We start from the raw sequence: 23,679 nt of genomic DNA, 5'->3' as shown, positions 1-23,679 counted from the left end.
AGACCACCTCGGCCAGTTTTTCTTTAGGCGGGACAGGGTAGGGCTCGGGAAGGGACCCCTCACCCCGAGGCTGTGTCTGCGGGCCCGCAAACCCGTTCCCGCCTGCACGGTCCCTGGCCCAGCTCGGCCTCCAAAAGCCGGAGGCCTGAGGGGCTGGGGAGTGGTGGCGGCCCCCTGAGGAGAAGGGGCAGAAGAGGAAGGTCCCCGTAAAAAAACACCTCAGTCGAGCTCCTACAACCCGAGGTGGAGAGCCCTCCCTGGTCGGCGCTTGGCTTGGCTGAGGGCCCGGCCAGCCGCTCACCTCAGTCCGGAGAGGAGTTTGCGCTGGGACCCGAACTCGCTGCAGCTCTGACAGGACCAAAAGTGGAAGAGGTGCAATACTAACCCCGGAGCAGAGAGCGGGGGGCGGGGGATACGCATGCGCCTGACCCGCCCTCAGGCCCCTCCACCGGCAGCTCCCCTCCCCTCGCCTCGCCTCGCCCCCCGCCCGGAGTGAGAGGGTGAGCGCGGGTCTTGCCCCTGCCTGCTGGTGCAGCCAAGGAAGTCTGATTGGGGTGCGCTGTCCGCGGCCAGACCTCCACGCGCGTGCCCTCTGCGTGGGGCTGCACCTCGCCCTTACCTTGCCCCGATTAGGGCTGCGGTTTTGGGTTTTTACTGAATGTGGGGTGTCGGATTTTTTACTTGAGTGGCTAGCCTTTGGGAAATGTTCTGAGAGGCCTCTTTGAGGCCATGGAGCCTGCACTGCCGCAAGCAGGCTTTTTTGGTAGCTTGGGAAAGGGTTATCTGTTCCTGGAGGGAAAGAGGTGCCAGAGCGAGTCATGTCCGTTCCTGGAGGGAAAAAGTGGCAGAGGAGTGGTTATTCTGTCAGGGCATAAAAAAACCTGGTATGAGATGGACATGTGCCAAGGCTAAAACATTCCCCAGACTCCCTTGCAGCTATCATAGTCACAGTCTGACCAATGAGATGTAAGCAGGGATTACTGGAGTGGGCATCCAAAATGTTCCTTAAAGGAAGGACTGAGCTAGCCACAGCTCCCTTTCCCCTCCCCTCCCCCATTCCTTTTTTCTTAACTGGGTGGGGCTCTGGTGATCATTTTGGGGCCATAATGTGGCCATGAAGAAAAGTCCAGAAATCCTCAGCCTTGGACTTGAGTTGCCAAATTCTCATGTGAGAGAAATAAAACCTCCAAACTATCCTCCAATTCCCTGCCCTTGGTCCATAGTAGGTACTCCTTCCCCCAAGAAGCTACTATCCATGGTTACGAAATTTAAATGTTAAACATGGACACGCCCCTCACCCAAATCAGACAGGTGGGGAGATTGGGGCCTGGTGAGGACACTTCCTGATAGTTTTTTTGCCTTCTCAGCCCAGGGTGTAGCTGGGACTGGCTGTGAGGCTCCTATTTCTAAGGCACTTGTTTTCTCACGGATTCTACCATTTAATCTATAGTAGAGCCAGTCAAGCTGCTCTATTTCCAGTTAGCTTTTTGAGTGCTGGCTGGGCAGGGGGTTGACCTGAAACACCCATGCCTTCATTTCTTCTATACTCATTAGCCCTGTTGGCCAGGAGTGTGGGGTTCTCCTTCCACTCAAGATTAAAAGACTTTCTCCAGCCCTGGTCGGTGTGGCTCGGTTGAGTGTCGTCATGTGCACTGAAAGGTTGTGGGTTCGATTCCTGGTTGGGGCATATGATTGGGTTGTGAGCTTGATCCCCCATAGGGGGCATGCAGGAGGCATCCAATCAATGTTTTTCTCTCTCCCTTCCTTGTTTTCTAAAAATCAATAAAAATATTTAATTAAAAAAAGACTTCCTCCAGGTTTTGTAACAGCTTGTACTTTATTACATATGCAACCCCACTATACCTGCCAGTTGCTCCCCACTCCCTCCAAAGGATCATCTTCTTGATATCAGCCCCTTCTTGAGGCAACTAAGCTATCCCTTTCTTCCTGGGGCAGAACAGATGGGAGTCCCTAGAGCAGGCAGTGGGCAGGGGGAGCGCTACAATTAATCATCATAGTCCTCTTACAGGTATTTAAAATTAAATCAGCACCCTTGGGGGGTTGTAAAGGGTTTTCAGAAAGGATGGATGAAGCTGCCCCTCGTCCAAGGTACAGGTTGGAATGAACTAATGCTGGTCTATCCTGGGCCTCAGAAGGTGAAGCAGAGGAGCACGTTCTGGGAGTTAGTGTGAGTGGGGCATGTCTTCCCCAAACTTGTTCTGGTGGGCGACGTTCTTCACATCTAGGAGAGTCTGAGGAGGAGGCAAGAGACAGTTGGTAAGAGCGAGTGAGGACCCCCTCTACCTCAGCCAGGAGACTGCCCCCACTCCAGCCCTCAACCACCCTGTCTCCTGGACTAGCCCACATGCAGAAGGGCCTCCATTCTCCCCTTATCTGATCACAGAAGGTGTGTGTGTGGCGGGAGTGAATGTGTACACATTAGAGGCTCCTGCCTAGGGCTTACCTGGTGGTGAACATAGGCCTGACATGGGTAACACCAGGTAGACAGGTCAGTGTAGCTGAGGACCAGTGGGTGGCCTGAGCTTTCATGGTGCTGCATCATATGGGCATTGATGTAACGGCTGCAGTAGACCTGAGGTTAGGAAGTGAATGTTGGGCAGGGATCAGCACCCACCTGTGGTTTGTTCCTGGGCCAATCTCAGCCCCATCCCCATCCTCTGTTGCATACCTCATAGCAAGACAGACACACCCAATTCTCCTGAAGTGCTCCACAGTCCTGACAAGGTTGGGTCACATCCAAGCCTGCTTCAGGAATGGGGCGTACTGCCACCAAATGGGGACACCACAGCAGTGGTGTCACGGCATAAAACATGGCCTGTGTGTGGTGGGGGGACATGGACCAGTTGGGTGAAACGGAGTAAGCTAGGGACTTATCTCCCCATTATATGTCCCTGTGTCATATGCTCCTACCTGGAGGTACAAATGAGTAAAAAAATAAGGAAGCCACAGTTCCATCCACGCCCTGAGCTCACCTGGTCAATGTCCCCAAAGGCCTGCATTGGCACCGAATCATCCACGTCTTGACCCCCAGCTGCCTCTGGTAGCCTCTCCTCTTCTGGGATCTCAGACTCTGGGGCCTCCTGGATACACAGAGGCAAGAGACGTATCTGAGAGTCCTGATTCTTGACCCTTCTTTCCCCCTACCTGGGTGTGCTGGTGGGCCTTACCTGAGCCTTGTCGTCTAGTTCCAAGGTCCTGAGATTCCCAATCAGCGTACTGAGGGATATCTGGGATGTGGCTCCTTGCACAGGTGAGGTAGGAGGAGTCTGGTTGTCAGTGCTTGAGGCTTGAGGGGTTTGGATCAGCTTGGCTCCTCCCACAGCCTCCTCTGTGGTGGTCTGGTCCAGGGTGGCTCCCCCTGTGGCTGCCTCTGAGGTAGTCTGGTTCTGTGTGGCTGCCTCTGAGGTGGTATGGTCCAGCATAGCTTCCCCCGTGGCTGCCTCTGAGGGCTGGTCCTGAGTGAGCTCCACAACAGCTGGAGTGGACTCTTGCACAGATGCTGCTGATGTGGCCTTCCCCAGGCTTTCATCCAGAATGCTTTCTTCTAGCATGGTCAGCTTCTTAGCCGACCCAGGATTGGCTGGTTGGGGTGCCTCCTTGGTGATCGACTTAGAACTGAAGGATTCTTCCTTGTCTTCGATCTCTGAAACCATGGGAGCGAGATCCTTGAGTATGAGCACTATCCCCTCTCCTGCCTCTAATCCCTGCCCTCCCCTGAGCCCCCCATTGTCCCCAATTCCCCATGCCCACTCACTCGTGGTCCGCAAGCTACGCCAGTATCTGCGATGGGCTTGGATGGTATCAGTGATTGATTCCAGGGCCCCTAACAGTGGGGGCCGAGACAGGGTCAGCAGAGGTGGCGGGTCCCCAAGGAGGGTGCGGGTACAGGCAGCCATGGACTCGGAGATGGATGCCAGGTTATAGCCACCCTTTTTAAAGGAGAAAGAGAGTGAAAGGTATGATGCAGTGTCCTCAGGGAATTTGGGAGGCAAGATATCCTGCTTCCCAATCCTGCCTCAGGGCCCTGTAAGCCTAGAAGGTGGCAACTGGAGACAAGTGAATAGAACCCACATTTGTCAGATGGCAGTACCCATTTTGTGAGGTAGTTGTTGAGGGGGATAAACTTCGATGTGAAGTGCAAGGTAATAATAACCACAATAACAATAATGCTGATGGTAACACCAGTAATAGCTACTGTTCATTAAGTACTTGCTGTATGCTAGGCCCTATTCTAAGTACCTTATGTTATTAACTCAATCCTCAAACCACACATGCTCAATCTGTGTAGGAACGTGTCTTCACAGTACAGGAACCCACACAGATGTCCCTGCCCCAAAACTAGCACAGGAACAACTGGTCTTTCTCCCTACATGAACCCTTGTCCTGACCTGGTATGGGAACCCCCTTTTCTCACACTCTATAGGAAACCCAGTCTCTGCTGTTATTATAGATATAGAAACTGAGGTTCAGAGTAGTTAGATGACTTGTCTGAGGTCCTAACAGCTGGGAAGAGGCAGCGCTGGGCTTAGAACCTGTGCTGTCTGATAAAAGAGTCCATGTTCTTAACCATCACTTTGCAGTGCCACAAGCAGTCTGGGCACACTGAGACTGTTTACTAACCGATCAATCTCTCTAGGACCTACTGTCTTCATCTGTGAAGTAGTTAAAAAAGCACATAAGATTCGCTAGTGTATCAACAGTGCATAATAATGCGAAGTTTTAGCACTTCTGCAGCGCTTACTGTATGCCATGCACTCTTCCATCATTGGCCAGCCCCATCTTACAGATGAGGAGACTGAGGCCCAAGGGTGGGAACACTGAATGATTTACAAAAAGTTAGTGAATTTATTTTATCTCAGGAACTTGATATAGTTCAAGTAGTGATGAAAAGGATAGGCTCTGGGGTCAGGCTGCTTGGATTCAAGCCCTGGCTCTGCCACTATTAAATGTGTGGCCTCTGGCTAGTCACTATATCTCTCCGTGCCTCAGTTTTCCTGGTCTCGAGAGAGGAAAATGACGAGGTCAGCAGACCTCACCTCAGAAGGCTGCTTTGTCAATGAATTAATAATGCCTGTAAAGTGTCAGAAGAGTATCTTGCACATAGTGAGTGCTCAATGGAAGTGGTCAATGCTGGTGTTATTATTAATGCCCAGTATGTGCCAGCAATCCCAGGTGGGGACACTCAAAGGAGATTTTAGGAAATTGCCCCACGTGTTGCAGTCAGCTAGCAGAAAGGGCAGGACTCCAAGTCTTCCCAACTACCCCCCACAGTGGAAAGAGGGACCAAGGGAATTACCTCTAGGATTAGGATAATTCGGCCACTGGCAAGGCCCATCAGCAGGTGAGTGAGGTGGGCATAGCCCTCAGGTGACAGATGGCAGCCCCCCAGCGGGTCGCCCCATGCCGCATCAAAGCCAGCTGAGACCAGCACCAGTTCTGGGTTAAACTGAGGTAGGGAGAAAAGAAATGCATGGACATGAGGGAAGGCGGGCTTGGGTATATACTAGGTGAGGTAGATCCAGAGACACTGAGGCAAGGACAAATGAAGACATGAAGATGCAAGTCAGAGAGATGGAGACATGAGACTTGGAGGCTGGGAGACAAAAGATCAGAGCCCTGAAACCAGGAAGGGAAGATGTAGAGACACAAGACAGAGAGAGATGGAGAAGATGGACAGTTAAGGACACATCAGACACAGATTTAGAGACATGAAACACTAGAAATGGGCAGATGGGGACTAGAGGCAGAGTCCATAGTAGGTACTCCTATGAGACGTGAAGATTCAGCCATCAAGAGATGGTGACATGAAACACAGAGAGACAGAGATATGTCCTCACAAACATGCCCAAGGGTGAGATAAAGAGATACATGCTCCTCTCCCTGGGTCAAACATGTGATACATGTGCAGAAGTTACAAGGTTTTATATATGGTGCCAAAGAGAAGTGCACACATACTTCCATCACAGAAAATGACAAGTGCCACACACAGAAGATGGTCACATACCTGCACACAATTAGACAGTCCCATATGGACGGGACTGCACTTCCTACTAGTCATGCACACAGTTTCTCACAGAGGGGACAATAATCCACAGTCACCCCTGCACAGATACAACCGTACATGTGCCATCATTACATGGTAACAACAGTGTCTCTCTCTCACACACACACACACACACACACACACACACACACACACACATTGTTGCACCCACAGGTGGTCACTTACACACACAGTCACACATGATTTCAGTTATACACACACAGAAGGTAGTCACAGCCATTGTGCATCAGACACATGCACACATCTGAACATGTGCGTCTGCACAGAGGTCAGAGATGACGCATGTATCAGCCTTCTGAGTTAGTCACACACATACAGTCTGCCACAGACAGACTTACAGTTTACACATGTAGACGGTGGTTACCTACAGCCACTCACGCAGAACCAGGCAAATGTATACAGGCCACCTCCAGTCAGAGATAGACACACACAAACAGCCAGAAAGATGACTGTCACACACAGCCTCCCATGTGCAGAAAGTCACAAACCGGCTGTCACGGAAAGAGCACCCATGACACAGAAATGTTAGAAACAGCCACTTGTGCAGTGTCTCACATATACTCAAACCCCTCCCCAGCTTGTACATGCAGTTCTACAGAGACGGCAGTCACTTGGGGCCACCGTCACATACAGACAGCCTCTGGTGATGGTGTACACACAGGACACACAGCTAGGAACATGAAGACCACCCCCGCACACCAGGAAGTCCCTCACAGTTGCACACAGAGAAGGCAGTCACATATGCAAAGGCCATCACAGCCACTCCCCCTCCCCTTTGCTGTTTGTCCCACAGGATCAGTCACCCAGAAGTCAGACACATGTGCACTCACTGCTGCCCACACAGCTGTGTCACATACATCCTGAAGCGTACCTCATAGGCAATGGGCAGCACCAGACGATGCCAGGCAGCCAGGTACTCAGAGTCCCCCATGCGAGGCCCATTCCAGGCCACGTTGACGGTGAAGCCTGTGCCTGCAGCCCGGCCCACCTGGCTGGGGGCGCCCTCATCCCCCATGGGAAAGAAGGTGCCATAATCATAGCGGTGCAGGGAAATGTAGAGCACACTGCCAGAGACAGGGTGGGGAGGGGTCCATGCTTGGTTAGCAGCCTGGCACCCCTGAAGCATGGCCCACCCACTTCCCTGGCCGCACCTACTCCCTGCCCCAGCCCCTCACCTGGGGTCGTCCTCAAATATGTGCTGAGTTCCATTGCCATGATGCACGTCCCAGTCTACAATCAGGATCCTGAGGACCGAGAGCTTGTCAGTTACTCAGGACACTGGCCCCCTGGGAGAAGGCAGGGGCCAGACCACTGGGGCCTGTCTGCAGGGGCATATATTGTGGGTCGCCAGATACTGAGTCCCTAAAGTTTGTGGGTCCTATCAAAGTAAGGATGACAGTCGAGGCTGGCTCCTGAACAAGTACTCAGGGTCAGACCCAGGCCCTATGTGGGTTAGCACTGGGGGCTTGGACCCTGGGTTCTGTTGGGGCCAGAAATGCGGGGAAGGGACCATGGGTCCTGTTTCATAGCACCTGGATACCACAATGTTGGGGTCTTCTCCAAGTAAGCACTGAGAGGCTAGATCAGCCGTGGGCAAACTATGACCCGCGGGCTGGATCCGGCCCGTTTGAAATGAATAAAACTAAAAAAAAAAAAAAAAAAAAAAGACCGTACCCTTTTACGTAATGATGTTTACTTTGAATTTATATTAGTTCACACAAACACTCCATCCATGCTTTTGTTCCGGCCCTCCGGTCCAGTTTAAGAACCCATTGTGGCCCTCGAGTCAAAAAGTTTGCCCACCCCTGGGCTAGATCCTCAGTCCTTTTCTGGGAAGTACTGGACAACTGGACCCTTGGATATTTCTGGGTAAGTCCTGGGGGCTGTACCATGGGGCCTGCTGAGTAAGCACTGAGCTGGGGGGGGGGAGCCCTTACCGCAGTGGATGCCCACTGATGGCCTGGGCATGGCGAGCAGCCACAGCCACAGAGTTGAAAAAGCAGAAACCGCAAGCAGCATCCTGCTCTGCGTGGTGTCCCGGAGGACGCACCAGGGCAACACCATTCAAAACCTGGGGGGAGGAGCAGGGAGCCAAGATCAAACCACTGCCCTCACTGCTTTCCTTCTCCTTGTCCCCTTGCTTGTTCTCTTCCCTCCCTCCCACTACCAGATGCCAGGGGGGCCCAGTCCAGTAGCCACATCCTCATGGCTGCACTTCCCAGTGAGCAAGGCCTCGGGTGAGCAGGGTTCTCCTCCTCACCCCCCTTTTCCTCAGGCCCTGCCCAACTTTCTCAGAGTAGCCTCTCTCCCACCCCCAGGACTGCCTCTTCCAGCCAGAGCCCCACCCCAAAGCAGCCATACCTCTCCCGCCAGCACAGCCTCCACAAGGCAGCATGTGGCACCAGTGGCCAGCTGGGCACTGGCGAAGGTGCTGGGGCAGATGTAGATGGAGTCAAAGCTGGCGCTCTCACGGTACAGCTCCCGGGTTCTCATTTTTTCTGTGGCCCGTAGACGAGCCACATACTCAGCACTGGAGGCAAAGAGGGTGTATCAGGAATAGTCACGTGGTTCTGTCCCCTCCAAGGCCCCTCTTGCGACCCGCAGCAGCAATTCATACCCAGGCTCCAGCTCCCAGGTGGCATGTATGCACTGAGGCCCCATCCCACCCCCAGGCACGAGGGTCTGACCTATGGCAGGTGAGCAGCTCAGCGTCTGTGGCAGGACGTGCAGGCAGCGTGAGACAGCGCCCAGCAAGGCCCAGCTCCTCCAGACGGGACATGATCCGCGAGACACGCTGGGGTACCTCGGGGTGTTGGCTGGGAGGTGGGGACACAGAGGCAGGGCTTAATGTTTGAGGAGGTGAAAAACCCCTGCCCACTTACACTGAGCCCAGTGCTCCAATCGCATACTTGTCCCACATGTTGTAGTGATCCATCATCCGCTGGTCATAGACCAGCCCTGTGCGAGACTGAAATATTGGCCACATTGGTATTGGGAGCGCAGGGGGTGGCCATGGTCCCTCCTCTTCCTCCTCCTCATTGTCCCCATCCTCGTTGTCCTCGTCCAGGGAGTCACCTGCAAGGGGAGACCACACTCACCCTACTCCCCCGCCCTGGGCCATGTAATACTCAGGAACTCAGTTTACTCAAATGTAAAGAGGGGTGGGAGGCCTGAAACTAGGACCCAGAGAGAGGGAGGGACTGACCCTCTCCCACCAAGTTAGGCCAGGAAAGTCAGAGTAGGTTCTAGAAGACAGTCTTGTCCCATGGCTCATTCCATCCCCGACCCCCACCCCCATTAAATCCACTCCCTGCCTCCTACCTGATCTCACAAGGATCTCCCAGAAGGGCGCCAGGGCTTCCAGAGTGCAGGACAGTGATGACTGGGCACTGGAGGGCAGGGGAAGGGAAAGAGTGACCAAATGGCCCCAAGGTGGGCAGTGAGGGTCGCACTTTCTCCCTCCACCACCTGAGCTTACCTCCGGCAGGGGGCCCCAGGGGACTCCAGCATGGGGCAGGGGTCACCCAGAAGGGTGTGGAGTGAGGCGCTGACTCCCTCAGCCAGGGAGCGAAGGTTGTAGCCACCCTAGGAGAATAGGGTGAGGGGTTAGGGAAGACCCAGATGTTACCAGGGAAGAGTAGTAGTAACATGACCACTAGGGTGCTGACTACATGTTGAGAAACAAAGAATTTAGAGGGTGCTTCCTTTCCCTCACTAAACAGCGCTATGACATGACTACTACTACTACTATCACACAAGTCCAGTGACTTAGGTGAGGCTGTCCAGTTAGGAAGCGGAAATGCTGGGACAGGAACTCATGCTGGACTTGAAAGTTTTGTTATTATGTCCTCTAGGATTCACGGGCTCAGAGATGAAGTGAGTCACTCACCTCCAGAGACAGGATCAGCCTGCCTCCTGCCAGACCCATGAGCATATGCGTGAGCTGGGCAAACCCTGCTGGAGTGGCGGCCATTTCACCCTGGGGAGACATGGAGGGTCAGTCTGGCTCCAAGTAGTCCCCTTCTGCCTACCTGCCATTCCAGAGAGCCCGCCTTACCTTGGGGTCCCCTTGGAGGGCATCAAATCCAGCGGCCACCAGGACCAGCTGGGGCTGGAACTGAGGGGGGGAAAGGACTACATGAGGCCACCTGTCCTCATGGCCCACCCCTCACTGTCACCCTGCACCAAATCATCCCAGACCCCCGGACCTCAAGGGCGACCGGCAGCAGGATTTGCAGGAAAGCAGCAATGTAGTCGGCATCTCGCATCCCAACCTGCAGACAGAGGCACATGATAGTGAGATGGGACGTTCTATCCTCTGCCTTGAACCACTGAAGGGCAGGGGTGAGCTTCACTCTGGGGGCAACAAGTGGGCAGACACTGACCTGGTTCCAAGGCACATTGATGGTATATCCCTGGCCTTGGCCAAAACCTGTGGTGGACCAGTTAGAGGCCTTCAGGTGGGGCCAGAAGCGACCCTGCTCATAGCGGTGGATGGAAAAATAGAGCACACTGGGGGCAGAGAGAAAAAAGAGATGGGGGGATTGAGGAGTCAATGCACCAGACACTCCCAAAATACAGCTACCACAGTTGGTTCAACCACTCATTCATTTTCTCATTGTTTTTCCCATTAAATATTTAATTCAAACATTCATTCCTTTTTTTTCATTTGTTTACCTATTACATCACTCACTCATTCATTTCATCTCTTACTGGAACTCCTCCCTCGGCAAACACTGCTGCCCCCTCAATGCCCACCCAGGTCTAACTCTGAGATCCTGAGAGCTAGTGGATCTATCTCAGGCCCCGAGAGCTCCTTACACCATGGGGACACTAGATCATGCCCACCCACCCACCTGTCCCTGTGTCCAAGGTGGTAACAGTAGGACAAACCCTGTGACTTTGGGAGGCCCACAGGGAACATGGGGCTTTAAAATGGTGGGAGCCAGCTAAGGCTGCCCAGAGCATCAGGCTGGGCTGGGGAGCTTGATGTTTCTCCTAAATAAAGTGGGAGACTGGGAAGTTAGAGTTAAGAGCTGGTTCTGTGTGTAGAGCTAGAGTGGGGGTGCTGGCTAGGGCTCCATGAGGCCAGTGAGGGGACAATTCCTTCTTCACAATACCTTACAGGCCACCTCTAGTACTTCTTTTATTGTGTAGGTGAGAAACAGAGCACTCAAAGCAGTGAGGGGGACTGACACACAGAACAGATATTGAAAAGACACAATGGTCCCTCCAGCAGGCTGTGGGAGGGCTTAATCCTGATTGAGGCAATCCAAATGAATAATCTCTTATCCATCCATCCATCGGTTCATCGCTCCCTGCCTTGTTCCAGGAAGGATTTAAGGCAGCTTTCTCCCTTTTTTAGGGAAATGTATGACAGTCCCATTTTAATGAATGTTAACAATGTAGTTGTACAATTTAATAAAACTGACATAAAAAGATTTATGAAATGAAGAAAAATGTATTGGGATTAGGGAATTAAATTTATATTAAACCTCTGGTATTGAGTAGATGGGGAAATGATTAGGTTTTATTTTATTTTTACTCTGATAGGTAAATACCAGTTCTAAACTATTTTTTTAAACCTAAGTTAGCCATTAAAGGAAGAGGAATACCCCATAGAACATAAAGATTATTATCAGGGGGAGAAAATAACTAAAGAAAAGATTTGAAGAAAGGCAACCCCACAAGAAAGCCACCAGAATTAAGAGAACTAACACTCAGGAAACTAAGCTTATAAAGCAAACAGGATGAAGTTCTAAAATAATTTTGAATGGCCCTGGCCGGGTAGCTTGGTTGTTTAGAGCATCATCCTAATATGCCAAGGTTGCGGGTTCAATTCCCAGTCAGTGCACATATAAGAATCAACTAATGAATGCATATATAAGTGGAATAACAGATCAGTATTTCTTTCTCTCCCCTCCTTCCTCTCTCTCTAAAACTCAATAAATAAAAAGGAATCAACCAATGAATGCATAAATAAGTGGAACAACAATCAATGTCTCTCTCTCTTTCCCTCCCCACCTACCTCTCTCTCTTCAAATAAATAAAAATTACAATAAATAAATAAAATAAGTCTCACTTCCAATGAAGGAATGATGAACTGATAGCACAGGTTTACCTCCCCACTCTGCTACTATCCCAGTCAAAAGACATTAAAGGAATGTTAAACAAGTATCCACCCAGAAAGACAGAATGGGATAAAGGATTCAGACAATTAAGAGACTTCAAAAAAATCCCTGGAAAGTACTTTGAGGCTCCAGGGGCCCAAGGGGATGACCTGGGGTTTCCCTTCTGGAGAAATCAAGCACAATTCCAGGTCACTGCACACAAAATCAGTCCTGAATAACCAGCTCACCCAATGGCCCATTCACTAAGTTTACTTCTTTCTTTTAACTACTTTGCTTTAATTTTCATTGTCTTCATAATAGTCTTTTAAGGACTGTCCAACTTGTCTCCACCCCAAAACCCTGCTGTTGGAGTTAAGAGACAGAGAGATGGGGAGAAGGGAGGTTGAAGGGCATGGATAAATTCTTTTTCATTTATACAAACCAGATTACTCAGAAAGGAATGAAAATCACACTGACATTAGACATCTGACAGCAACACCAAATGCTAGGAAATAATAAGACACTGTCTACAGAACAGCCAATCTAGATTAGATAATGAGTCATGGGAGCCCAGGATCTATGGGGAGAAGTGGATTCTACATAGTCTGTTCGACAGAAGACTAGATAAACAAAAATTACTTAGTAGTGTCTCCTACTGAGAAGGACTAGTTCAATCACTTTCTGCTGGAAGGGTAAGCTGGTGCTTTCTGGAGAAAAATCTGGCAGCAGATCTCAGACTTTCAAGCATGCCAACCCTCTGACCCAGTAATCCATGACTGGAAATTTATCCTATAGATATACTCAGAGAAGTGTAAAATTACATGCACTGTGTGTGTGTGTGTGTGTGTGTGTGTGTGTGTGTGTAGGGGGGGTGTCCTTCAGCCCAGCCTGCACCCTCTCCAATATGGGACCCCTCGGACATCCCTCTCACAATCTGGGACTGCTGGCTCCCAACCGCTCGCCTGCCTGCCTGATTGTCCCTAACCACTCCCCTGCCAGCCTGATCAACACCTAACTGTTCCCCTGCCAGCCCAATTGCCCCCAACTGGCCTCCCCTACCGGCCTGGTCACCCCCAACTGCCCTCCCCTGTAGGCCTGGTCGCCCCCAACTGCCCTCCCCTGCAGGCCTGGCCCCCCCAATTGCCCTCCCCTGCTGGCCCAGTCACCCCTAACTGCCCTCCCTCCCCTGCAGGCCCGGTTGCCCCCAACTGCCCTCCCCTGCTGGCCCAGTCACCCCTAACTTCCCTCCCTCCCCTGCTGGCCTGGTTGCCCCTAACTGCCCTCCCCTGCAGGCCTGGTCCCCTCCAACTGCCCTCCCCTGCCGGCCCAGTTACCCCTAACTGCCCTCCCTCCCCTGCAGGCCTGGTTGCTCCCCACTGCCCTCGTTGCCCCTAACTACCCTTCCCTACTGGCCTGATCGCCCACAACTGCATTCCCCTGCTGCTATCTTTTGACCACATGGGGGCAGCCATCTTGTGCAATGGTGTGGCGGTCAATTTGGATATTACTGCTTTATTATATAGGATACTATTCACTGTAGAATTGTCTGCAATAGCAAAACCTGGGAAGCATCATAAATGTCCCGGAGTTAAATGACCAGAGGTACAGCCATACAATGGAATACTGTACAGCCCTTACAAAAAAGAAGGTACTTTTTAGAAGTATTAACATGGAGCAGTGTCTACCACCTGCTGTTAAATGCGAAAAGCAAATTGCCACAGACCATGTAGAGCAAGCATGTCAAACTCGCAGCCCACAGGCCGCATGCAGCCTACAACGAATATTTTTGTGGCCCAGCCAATATAACGGTATGTAAGAAACATTTTAATAAAAATTTTGTAACTTAATTTTTACAATATCCTGCTATACATAATTATTAATTATGAACTACAATGTTTGCTAATGACTGATTACTGTAACTATGTTGCATTCAATTCCCTTATGCGCTTTACGCGCAGGTGCACCATTTCTCTCCACTAATACTAGCAAGCAAATATTTTAGCAGGTGGTTGCCACAACATTAGTCTTGTACTGACTTGTGTGATGTGTGCAACAGGAAATATTTTGCTTTCGGAGAACAAGAAAAATAGTTTTATTTGTGTTACGGTTATTAATTTGTGCAGTTATTTAGTGTCTGGTAAGTTAATGTACAAGAAAAAATATTAATTTGTATTAAAATGTTCGCCAAAACCGGTTTGGCTCAGTGGATAGAGCGTCGGCCTGCGGACCGAGGGGTCCCAGGTTCGATTCCGGTCAAGGGCATGTACCTGGGTTGCGGGCACATCCCCAGTAGGAGATGTGCTGGAGGCAGCTGATTGATGTTTCTCTCTCATCGATGTTTCTAATTCTCTATCTCTCTCCCTTCCACTCTGTAAAAAATCAATAAAATATAAAAAAAAAATGTTCTATTATTTTATGTTAACGATGACTCATTTATTTCAGCCCTTTGTATTCAGCATGCCTCTACCAAAATAAACCTATGTTTCTATGAAAATTGAAGTTTTTGTTTTGTAAACTTAAACCTTGTTTACTTGGCCCGTGTTAGCCTTTAAGTCTGATGCGCTTGATGTAGAGGATTACCCCATTAGGCAGTGTATTAATAATAATGATAATGAATTTATACATCTAAATGAAAAATTCCATAAGGATATAACATAAACTATCAACAATTATTTTTGAGGTGATGGGAATTATAGGAGAGTCACTGCTATAGACAGTTCTGTATTATTTTAAAATTGATTTTAGAGAGAGAAAGGAAGAAATAGAAAGAGAAATACCAATGTGAGAAATATCAATTGGCTGCCTACCACATGCACCCTGACCAGGGTTATGTGCCCTGACCAGGAATCAAACCCACGCCCCTTTGGTGCATGGAATGATGCTCCAACCAACTGAGCCACACCAGCCAGGGCTTCTTTAATTTTTTTTTAAGTTGTGTTTTTATTGGTTTTAGAGAGAGAGGAAGGGAGAGATAGAGATTGAAACATTGATCAGCTGCCTCCCACCCCCCCCCCAACCCCCGCCACTGGGGATTGAGTCCGCAACCCAGGCATGTGCCCTGACTGGGGATCAAACTGGTGACCTCTTGGTTCATGGGTCGACCCTAAACCACTGAGTAATACCAGCTGGGCTTATTTAACTTTTTAAATAAATAATTTGTAGTAATCATAATTACAAAATATGATATAGTAATTTGAGGTTCACTCCAGCTCCAGGGTAAATTAATAAGCAAGATTTCTAAATGTTTGTGGAAGCAAATCTCATTTCTTCCCATTCTTTTCTGTGTGAACCTGTATGTCTCAGTTCACCCATTTCTAAAATGGGGAACTCAACAGTCCCTGCCTCAGTGAAATTAAGAGGGCAGACACGCAGAGAGCAGCACAGAACTTGGTCCCAGGGCAGGCCCAATATAATGTGCATGCCTTCCCTTCCCTCCTGGCCCCTTCTGGTTGGGCCTTTAAGGGTAGAGGATGGCTGGGAATCTAGCATCTGAGGTGGCATGTGGGGCCATACCTGGGGTCCTGGTCAAAGGTAAACTGTGTTCCTTGACCATGGTGCACATCCCAATCCACGATAAGGACCCTGTGAGCGGAAGAGAGGGGGGCACTGTATAAGATAATCCAGGTGCACCTGGGGGAAATGCCCACACCAGGCTACCCCACCTGTGCCACCCCCATCACCCTTGCCCTGCTATTTGCTGCTGACCTCTGAATGCCATGCTTCTGTTGAGCATAGCGAGCAGCCACGGCCACATGGTTGAACATGCAATATCCATCCATAAGACTGTGCTGGGCGTGGTGTCCAGGAGGCCTAAGCAGGACAGGGAAAGCCACAGATTGGGGGTTCCTCCTCTGCAGAGGACTCTCCCTTGCTCTCTAATCCTGTTAGACCACCAACTCCCCCAGTGCTGATACCTGCCAATCTGCCAGGAACTGAGTAACTGAGGCCCTTAGACTCTCACCCCCAGTTTTCTGCTCTCTCTTTGAAGGAAACTTGATAATGTTTCTTAAAATTATCAGTGTATACACCTTCACACCCAGTCATTTTGCTCCTGGGGACTTAGCCCACAGCTTATACAGCAAAAAAGGTAAAATCACATGTTTATAAATGGACAACAAAATTTGCTGCAGCATTTTTTGGAAACAGTAAATGATTGGGGAGACCAAAATGCCCAACAGTAGGGAGCTGGTTAACTTATTGTTGCACTGTGGAGTTCTACATGGGTCTAAGCTGTACAGTTAGAGAATAGCTTTCCGAAATGTCTAAGTGGAAAATGCATGGTATGGAAGGGAGCATCTTGAATGCTGGAGCGCTCCCCTAAAATAGGGAGGCAGGGGAAAGGCTCCATCTTCTGCCTTTCATCAGTTCTGGGATGCCAACAATGATAAGATGTACTGTGATTTTTACATGCCAACAACAAAGCAGAAAATGCTGCCAACTGAATGCTAAGATGTCGCTGTTTACAAGATGCATCTGAATTTCAAGATGTTACCAATATGAAAAATATGCATCTCAGAATCAACGAAATATGGTATTTACTCCATGAAAATGCAGACTATTTCTGGGGCACACGAGTTGCTGGTTACAGTGACTACCTCCAGGACAGGAAGCATGTGTCTGGGGAACGGGGGTGGGAGGGAGACTTTTTCTTGTATGCCCATTTGTATCTTAAGCACGTAAATACACTACCCATTTACAAATACACTACCCATTATCAATACATTTTACACTTGAGGGAAGAATTTTTTTTTTTAATGTAGAAACCCAAATGCTGGCAGGTCCTACCTGACAATAGCCATGCCATTCCGGATTTCAGCCCCCAGGATCGCATCCACCAGCCTGAGGACAGAGCCTGAGGCCAGGCAGGCACAGGTGTATGAGTTCTGGAGAGACAGTGGGGAGCCAGAGAGGGAGTGAGGGAGACCAGCCCTATCCACTCAGTTGCTTCCTCTAGGGTGGGGTAGGTGTGGGGATGGGCATTTCCAGGATTGCTACCACCCTCTGCCGTCACAGTTCTCATCCATACCGGATGCAGATAAACTGAGTCATAGGTGTCTGCTAGGACGCGGAGTTCTCCCTCATTCATGTATTGGGTTGTCTCCATCAGATCTATATATTCTAGGCTGGGGATACAGACAGGGAAGATGAGATTCAAGGGCCTGCCTCCCTCCTTGGCCCTGAGTTGGGGCCCTGTTTCCTCCCCAGCTAAGCCCTTTATGCACCAGACCCCTGGACAAGTCAGACTTCCTAAATTTCAAGCTGTTTACACACCAGATTGTAATAAGAACAATAGCTCATTAGGCTGATGATATGTCAGGCACCATTCTAAGCACCCAACATATATCAAACCCTCTTGAGGAACTTGCATTTACCAGTCCCTCAGTTATTGGCAATGACAATGAGATTCAGAGAAGTTCAGCAACTTGCCCAAAGCCACAGAGCCCATGAGCTTCGTTCCCAAAGATCCAATCTGCCCTGGTGGGCCCAAGCTAGCTTTCTCCCCATCCCTACAAGGTTACCAAGAATTCACCTGTGAACCAACATCAGCTCCTCCTTTTCAGCAAACCGGGCCTGAGGAGACACAAGGAACAAAGGGCTAAGGTACGGCCCCAAACCAGGTCCTGCCAGCTCCTACCCTCCACCCAAGGTGCTGGCCGGGGAACTCACCTGAAAGGACACACAGCGGTCCAGGAGGCCCTCCTGGATCAGCTGCTCCTTGATGGCAAGGAGCCGCTCGGGGCCTTCAGGGAAGCTGGGTTGACAGAGATAAGTCACATGAACACATAGACATATATAGGGACACTGGTGAGCAACACAGCTGGTCCTGCATTCTTCTCCATCCAACACTGCACACCAGAAACTTCGAAGTACCTGTGGGCTCTGTTCTCACAATATATCCAGAGCCTGCCCCTCTCCTCATCACCCCCACTGCTGCTACCATAATCGCCCACCTGGGTTACTACAGTCAGCTCCTTATTGGCCTTCCTACTTCTTTTTAAAAATATATATATTTTATTGATTTTTTACAGAGAGGAAGGGAGAGGGGATAGAGAGTTAGAAATGTTGATGAGAGAGAAACATCGATCAGCTGCCTCCTGCACATCCCCTACTGGGGATGTGCCCGCAACCAAGTTACATGCCCTTGACTGGAATCGAACCCGGGACCCTTCAGTCCACAGGCTGATACTCTATCCACTGAGCCAAACCGGTTAGGGCCGGCCTTCCTACTACTGCCCTCACTCCCCCAACAGTTCTTTCTTCCCACAGTAGGCAGACATTGGTTAAAATCCAAATCAGATCATGTCCCATCTAAACTCAAAACTTTCTCATGGCTCCCATCTCATCAAGTCATGTACTGTTCAGCTAGCTTTCCCCTCTGCTCCCACATTATCTTCATGACTCACTCCCTCACCTCCTTCAGATATCAGCAAGGCCTTCCCTGACCATCCTATTCCAAACTGAAGAGTTCCTCCATTGTTCTTTTTGCTACTTTCCCTCCTGCTTCAGTGTTTCTGCGCATCACAGAACTTTTGTTTTGAACACACTGTATCATTTACTTTCTTTTACTATCTGTTTTCTCCCTCAAAATTGTAATCTTCACAAACACTAGGGTTTCTTTGTTTTGTCTACTGCCATGTCCCTGAAGTCCTTTGCCACTCTCAGTCTTCCATTGGGATAGAGGAGATAGATACTGAACTGGTAAACGCATAAGTATAATGAGCAAACAATGACATGAGCTAGAAAGATCTCAAAGATCAAGTGTATGAGGTGTGGGGGGAGTAGCCCGGCATAGCCCTCTCTGAGAGTCTCCTTGAGATGTGAATGTTAACTAGAAGAGAAGGCAGAAACAAATCTATGGAAAAGGGATTGGCCAGAGCAAAGACCCGGACGGAGTTGAGGGAATGCCTGGCATGTGGGAAGAGCAGCAAGGGGTCCAGTGTGAGTGAAGTGAAGTGAAACGAATGAGGAAGAGGACTGGCTGATGAAGTCACCAAGGTGATGTGGAGCCAGGTCACGTGGAACCTAAGAGGCCAAAATGAAGAATTTGACCTTTACCTTGAAGGATTTTAAGAAAGAGAACATCATTTTACACATATTTTTTTAGGCTGCTGTGTGGAAAACAGACAGCATGGATGAGAGTGGAAACAGGGAACAAGTGAAGGGGCCTTTGCAAGTTTAGGTGAGTGATGATGGTGGTGGCAGTGAGGAGAAGTCAGATATGGGATACATTTTGCACACAGAGACAAAAGAATTTGTTGATGGATTACATGTGTGAGCAAATGGGAGGTGTAATTCTTCCGTTTCAGCAGAAATGTCTCTTTTTCAAGGATACCTTCTGGGAACACCGGATGCTAGTCTAAAATCCTTATTAAACACTTTTGAAGCCCCTGGTCTTAAGTCCTCCCATATTAAACACTTCATTCTGCTGTTGGCTGTTTAATGATCTGCTCTCCTACTCACCTATCAGCTCCTTGAGAAGGGACCCTGTCTGTCTTGTCCAACACATTTGTATCACCAACTCCTGGCACACAGCAGGCACTTAATAAATGTTTGCTGGCTAATGAAAAGAACCCCTTCAAACCTGAGCCCCACCTCCCTAAGTCATCTGCTGCCAGTCTCTAGGCTAGTGCAAGAAAGGATCTGTTCTTGCTAATGGCTCTAAGTGTGCATATTTGTGTGGTTTGGGGACAGCTGGAGGAGTCAAGTCTTACCTGTCATCCCAAAGGCAGTGGAAGTCATTTAGCTGCTCATCAAACACCAGGCCAGTACCAGAGAGTGTCTTGGTCTCAGTGGTCAGATCCTGCAGGGAAAAAAATGGGAGACACTGATCCATTTAGGGCCTGAGTCAGAGGTAACATCCCGTAATGTCCAAGATGGAGAACCTCAGGGTTTTGATAGTCACAGAAGGCTAAATTATGGCCAGGCCTCTCTCACCAGCACTTGCATCCCCTGGATTAGTTCTTGCTCTGCTGCTTGGCTGAGCTTCTTCATTCTGCCTTTCTTCTTCACCTCTGCTAGTCTGGGGCTGGAGCGGAGTCCAGAACCCTTCTTAACACCTGGCTTCTGCCAAACAGAGAGAAAGGTCAGAGTCCACTGCACGGCCCACTGCTCCCCTTCCCCCTCATCAGGACGGATCTGGGGCCTCACCGAGATGATGCTGGAATCCTGGGGGGGCGTCTGGGGGTTGTGTGTACTCCTTCGCTGCTTAGTTGTGGTGGAATCCTGGCCGGTGGAGGTCATGGTCGGGGAGACTTCACCCCTGACGCGGTTCTGGGGGGTGCGGTGGAGGTGACTGAAGGGACTTGGTATCCTGAGGACCCTACACCCCAGCCTCCTCCCAGGCCCCGCCTCTTATGCTATCCTATCACACACTGCCTTCCAAAACTCCCTCTCTCTCAAGGCTCTCTCCCTCCACTGGGATGTCTATTCCACCTGGCCCCGCCCATTCCACTAGACTCCACCCCTTTGACACTATTCTTTCTTCTTTCAAAGTTTGGCCCTTTCAAAAAGCAATTAATCCCCCTAGATTCAGTCTATTCGAGGGCCTGATCTTTCCAACAAATCACGCCCCTTCCGCTCTACCAAGCCATTCCCCAGATTCTTTCCTTCCTCTCAGCCTCGCCCGGACCCCACCTCTTCACAGACTTGCCCTTTCCACCCAATCCCCCAGGAAAATCACCCACCCTTTCACTCAGCCAGCCCCAGCGCGGCCCCGACCCCACTCCACCCTGCACGATCCACTTAACTCCACCCCTTATCCGCCGCCCAGCACCTTCCACTAGGCCAGATTCCGTCCCTAACGTTTCAACCAGCACCGCTCCTCAGGGGACAGCCCCTTTCCTCCACCAAACCCCACCCCCCGCCCAAACCCTACCCCCGACGTTTTCCCAAACCCCTTCGGCCAGATTCCAGCCACCGCCCGCCAACCCCCGCCCCCTCCGCAATGCCAACCAATCCCTTCAGCTCCACACAGAAGGCACAGCGCGGCCCTTCTCTCAAACCCCGCCCAGGACTAGCGCTGCTCCATTCTCCACCACCTGTGAGGGGCTGCTGGTGCCGAGGCCCGCGTTACCATTGGGCCGGTTCTCTCTACTGACCGCCCTGATCCCGCCCACAGCCTCAGGGCCGCGCTCCCTGAGAGCTACACCTCCCTCCCCTTCACCAAGGGCCGGCGGCGACGTCATCACGCGACGCGGGTCGTGCTGCGCATGCGCAGAGAGCGTCGCCCGCGGCTCCACACAACGCTTAGGCTCCCGCCCGCCCCGCCCCCAGCTGCCGCCGCCTTTGTTCCGACTGTTCGGGCCGCTGTCCCTCCGTCCTCGTCCAGTCACCTTAGGAGCCCTCAGGACCCACGACAACTGTGCCTTGAGGTGACTCAAGAGAGCAAACGAGCAAGCAAACGAGGGAGTTAGGCAAAGGCGGCTTCTCTGCTTCTCGCGGCTTTCCCGCGCTGCGCGCGCTGATGACGTGGCGCGGGCGGGCTAGGGCCCGGTGGAAACTGGAAGGTGGCTGGTGGCAGTCAAGTGGGAGTGGTGATGATGCTAAATGTGAAGATTTTCTTTTTTTAATATATATTTGTATTGATTTCAGGGAGGAAGGGAAAGGGAGAGAGAGACAGGAACATCAATGATGAGAGACAGTCATTGATTGGCTGCCTCCTGCACGCCCCACACTGGGGATGTGCCCTGACCAGGAATCAAACGGATGCTCAACCACTGAAACCACAGGGATCGGGCAGGTGGTGAATCAATGTTCACGAAGGTGTGTCGTGAGCAAGGGAACATCCCTGAAAGGAATAACTCACACTTGATTGTGTCTTTCCACAATGCTAGGCTTATTAGGGGAGACTTTCCCCATAAGTAAGTCAATAGATGTACACGCAGGTGACACGCAGAAAGGGGGAGCTTAAGCCGTAGAGCAGCAGAGCAAGCCCCAAGAAGCTCCAATCACCCCGAAGCCCCAATCACCCCGAAGCCCCAATCACCCGTGGCCTCTGGGGTTAGAGAGGCGCACGCTGGTCCCAAGCCAGGCATCGGCAGTGGCTTCGAGGGTCTGGGGGAACCGAGGTCCTGTTCGGCTCCGAGCTGACACGAGGTACAGCCAATCTGACTCGTGGAAGGGTTGAAGCTCTGAGTTTTTATAGCCCGCAATGGGCGGCGCTCCCACTCATATCGGTGTCCAGATGGAGTCCTTATCAGAGTTCAGACTTTCCGTTTTGCAGTCCCATCCCAAGGGCATTCCGTTACCTCATTGCCTCAGTCTTGGGCATATTGCCACTTGACATAACCGTCATGGCTGACAGAGACTTCATATTGGACTGTCAGACATTGTCCAGAAAGTCTGTTCTGCTCTTGCTCTATACAAGGTGGTGCACAGGAAGCGCTCACCAAGTGTTACTAATATTCTGCTGCAGAAATGGTGGGGCGGAAGGAGTCTAAATAGGGCAAATAACTGTAACGATAGCAAGTATTATGTGTCAGGCATTGTTATAAGCCACAATTCTGTGAGGTAGTTCCCATTATTAAGGCTGCTTTGCAGATAAGGAAACTGAGGTTACATGACTTAGCCATGTGACCTTGGGCAAGTTACTGAACATCTCCGTGCTTCAGTTTCCTCATCTGGAAAATTGTGATAAAACAGTGCCCAGGGGCAGAATGGACCCGGGGAGGGGTGTGTTCTTGAACAGTAGCTCTCCCTGTCAGCCTCCACCCAGTAACCTCTGCTTCCAAGTGTGTGCCTAGGGGAAGGGGGAGTTAGTTGCCCCTTTGAGGGATGGGGGCGGAGGCGGGGAGGGACAATTCCCTCCCACCCTGGGTCTAAATAGCCCCGCAGGAGGCGGGTTTGTCCTCCTAATCTCCCTTTCTCATTCTTCACCATTTCCTACCGGGCTGTAGGCTGGGGCCGGAAAGATAAGCGGTCTGGGGTTCAGCTTCGCTGACTAACAAACAGATTGACAGCCCCACTACCCACTAGCCGGGCCCTCTGACCCTCTTGAAAACTCTAGTTTCAGCCTTCTTTTCCCTTCCACTCTCTTACTGCCTGAACAAGTCTTTTGTCCCAGTGGAAGAGAGCCACAGCCCTAAGACCTTTAAACCTCCACATACACCAAAGAAAACACAATGATGCAATATACACTGAAGAACACTCTGAGATTGTGATGCCTGCAAAGTAATAGAGTAGGGAGTCTTGCAAGGGTCAAGGCCCATTTTTCTGTACAGTTGGAAGAGAGTAGAGGTCCGCAAACTTTTTCTACGAAGGACCAGATAGTAAATATTTTAGTCTGTGTAGGCCACATATAGCCTCTGGTATCTTCTTTCTTTCCCTTTAAAAATACAAAAAGTGGCTTTAGCCTGGCTTTAGCCTGAAGGCTCTAGTTTGCTGATCCCTGCACTAGAGTGTCAGTCTGGTTTCCTTCTAGGGACTAAGTGCAGAAGTTCCATGCTTCCTGAGGAGAGGTGTTCCTTTTGTGTGAGGTGTGAGGAC

At 50.5% G+C, this 23,679-nt stretch overlaps 1 protein-coding gene across 4 annotated transcripts; it reads right to left on the bottom strand.

Annotated features, from left to right (window-relative positions):
• Positions 1-1,818: 1,818 nt before the first annotated feature.
• Positions 1,819-21,651, bottom strand: HDAC6 (histone deacetylase 6). Of its 4 annotated transcripts, none has more exons than XM_059680357.1 (29): positions 21,528-21,651; positions 20,344-20,466; positions 20,131-20,259; positions 19,908-19,996; positions 17,863-17,947; positions 17,726-17,766; positions 17,222-17,318; positions 16,981-17,078; positions 15,901-16,005; positions 15,709-15,777; positions 10,471-10,597; positions 10,294-10,359; positions 10,143-10,202; positions 9,975-10,064; positions 9,564-9,670; positions 9,407-9,474; positions 8,995-9,160; positions 8,773-8,901; positions 8,447-8,615; positions 8,023-8,156; positions 7,261-7,329; positions 6,957-7,149; positions 5,318-5,467; positions 3,776-3,950; positions 3,189-3,664; positions 2,994-3,101; positions 2,690-2,836; positions 2,465-2,593; positions 1,819-2,252 (listed from the first exon to the last, which is right to left on the bottom strand). In XM_059680357.1, the coding sequence occupies exons 2-29, from the start codon at positions 20,434-20,436 to the stop codon at positions 2,184-2,186; spliced, it is 3,438 nt and encodes a 1,145-aa protein (XP_059536340.1). In that variant the 5' UTR covers positions 20,437-20,466; positions 21,528-21,651; the 3' UTR covers positions 1,819-2,183. The 4 variants fall into 4 exon arrangements, with proteins under 4 accessions (XP_059536340.1, XP_059536338.1, XP_059536341.1 ...); XM_059680355.1 differs by lacking the exon at positions 21,528-21,651 and adding an exon at positions 20,969-21,109; XM_059680358.1 differs by lacking the exon at positions 21,528-21,651 and adding an exon at positions 20,969-21,109 and having other exon boundaries at positions 20,131-20,256.
• Between the last annotated feature and the right edge of the window lie 2,028 nt (positions 21,652-23,679).

This window comes from Myotis daubentonii, chromosome X, assembly GCF_963259705.1.
Source record: "Myotis daubentonii chromosome X, mMyoDau2.1, whole genome shotgun sequence".
NCBI classification, from domain to species: Eukaryota; Metazoa; Chordata; class Mammalia; order Chiroptera; family Vespertilionidae; genus Myotis; species Myotis daubentonii.
The sequence above is the reverse complement of the archived record's forward strand: the minus strand, read 5'-3'. Positions and strand labels throughout refer to the sequence as shown.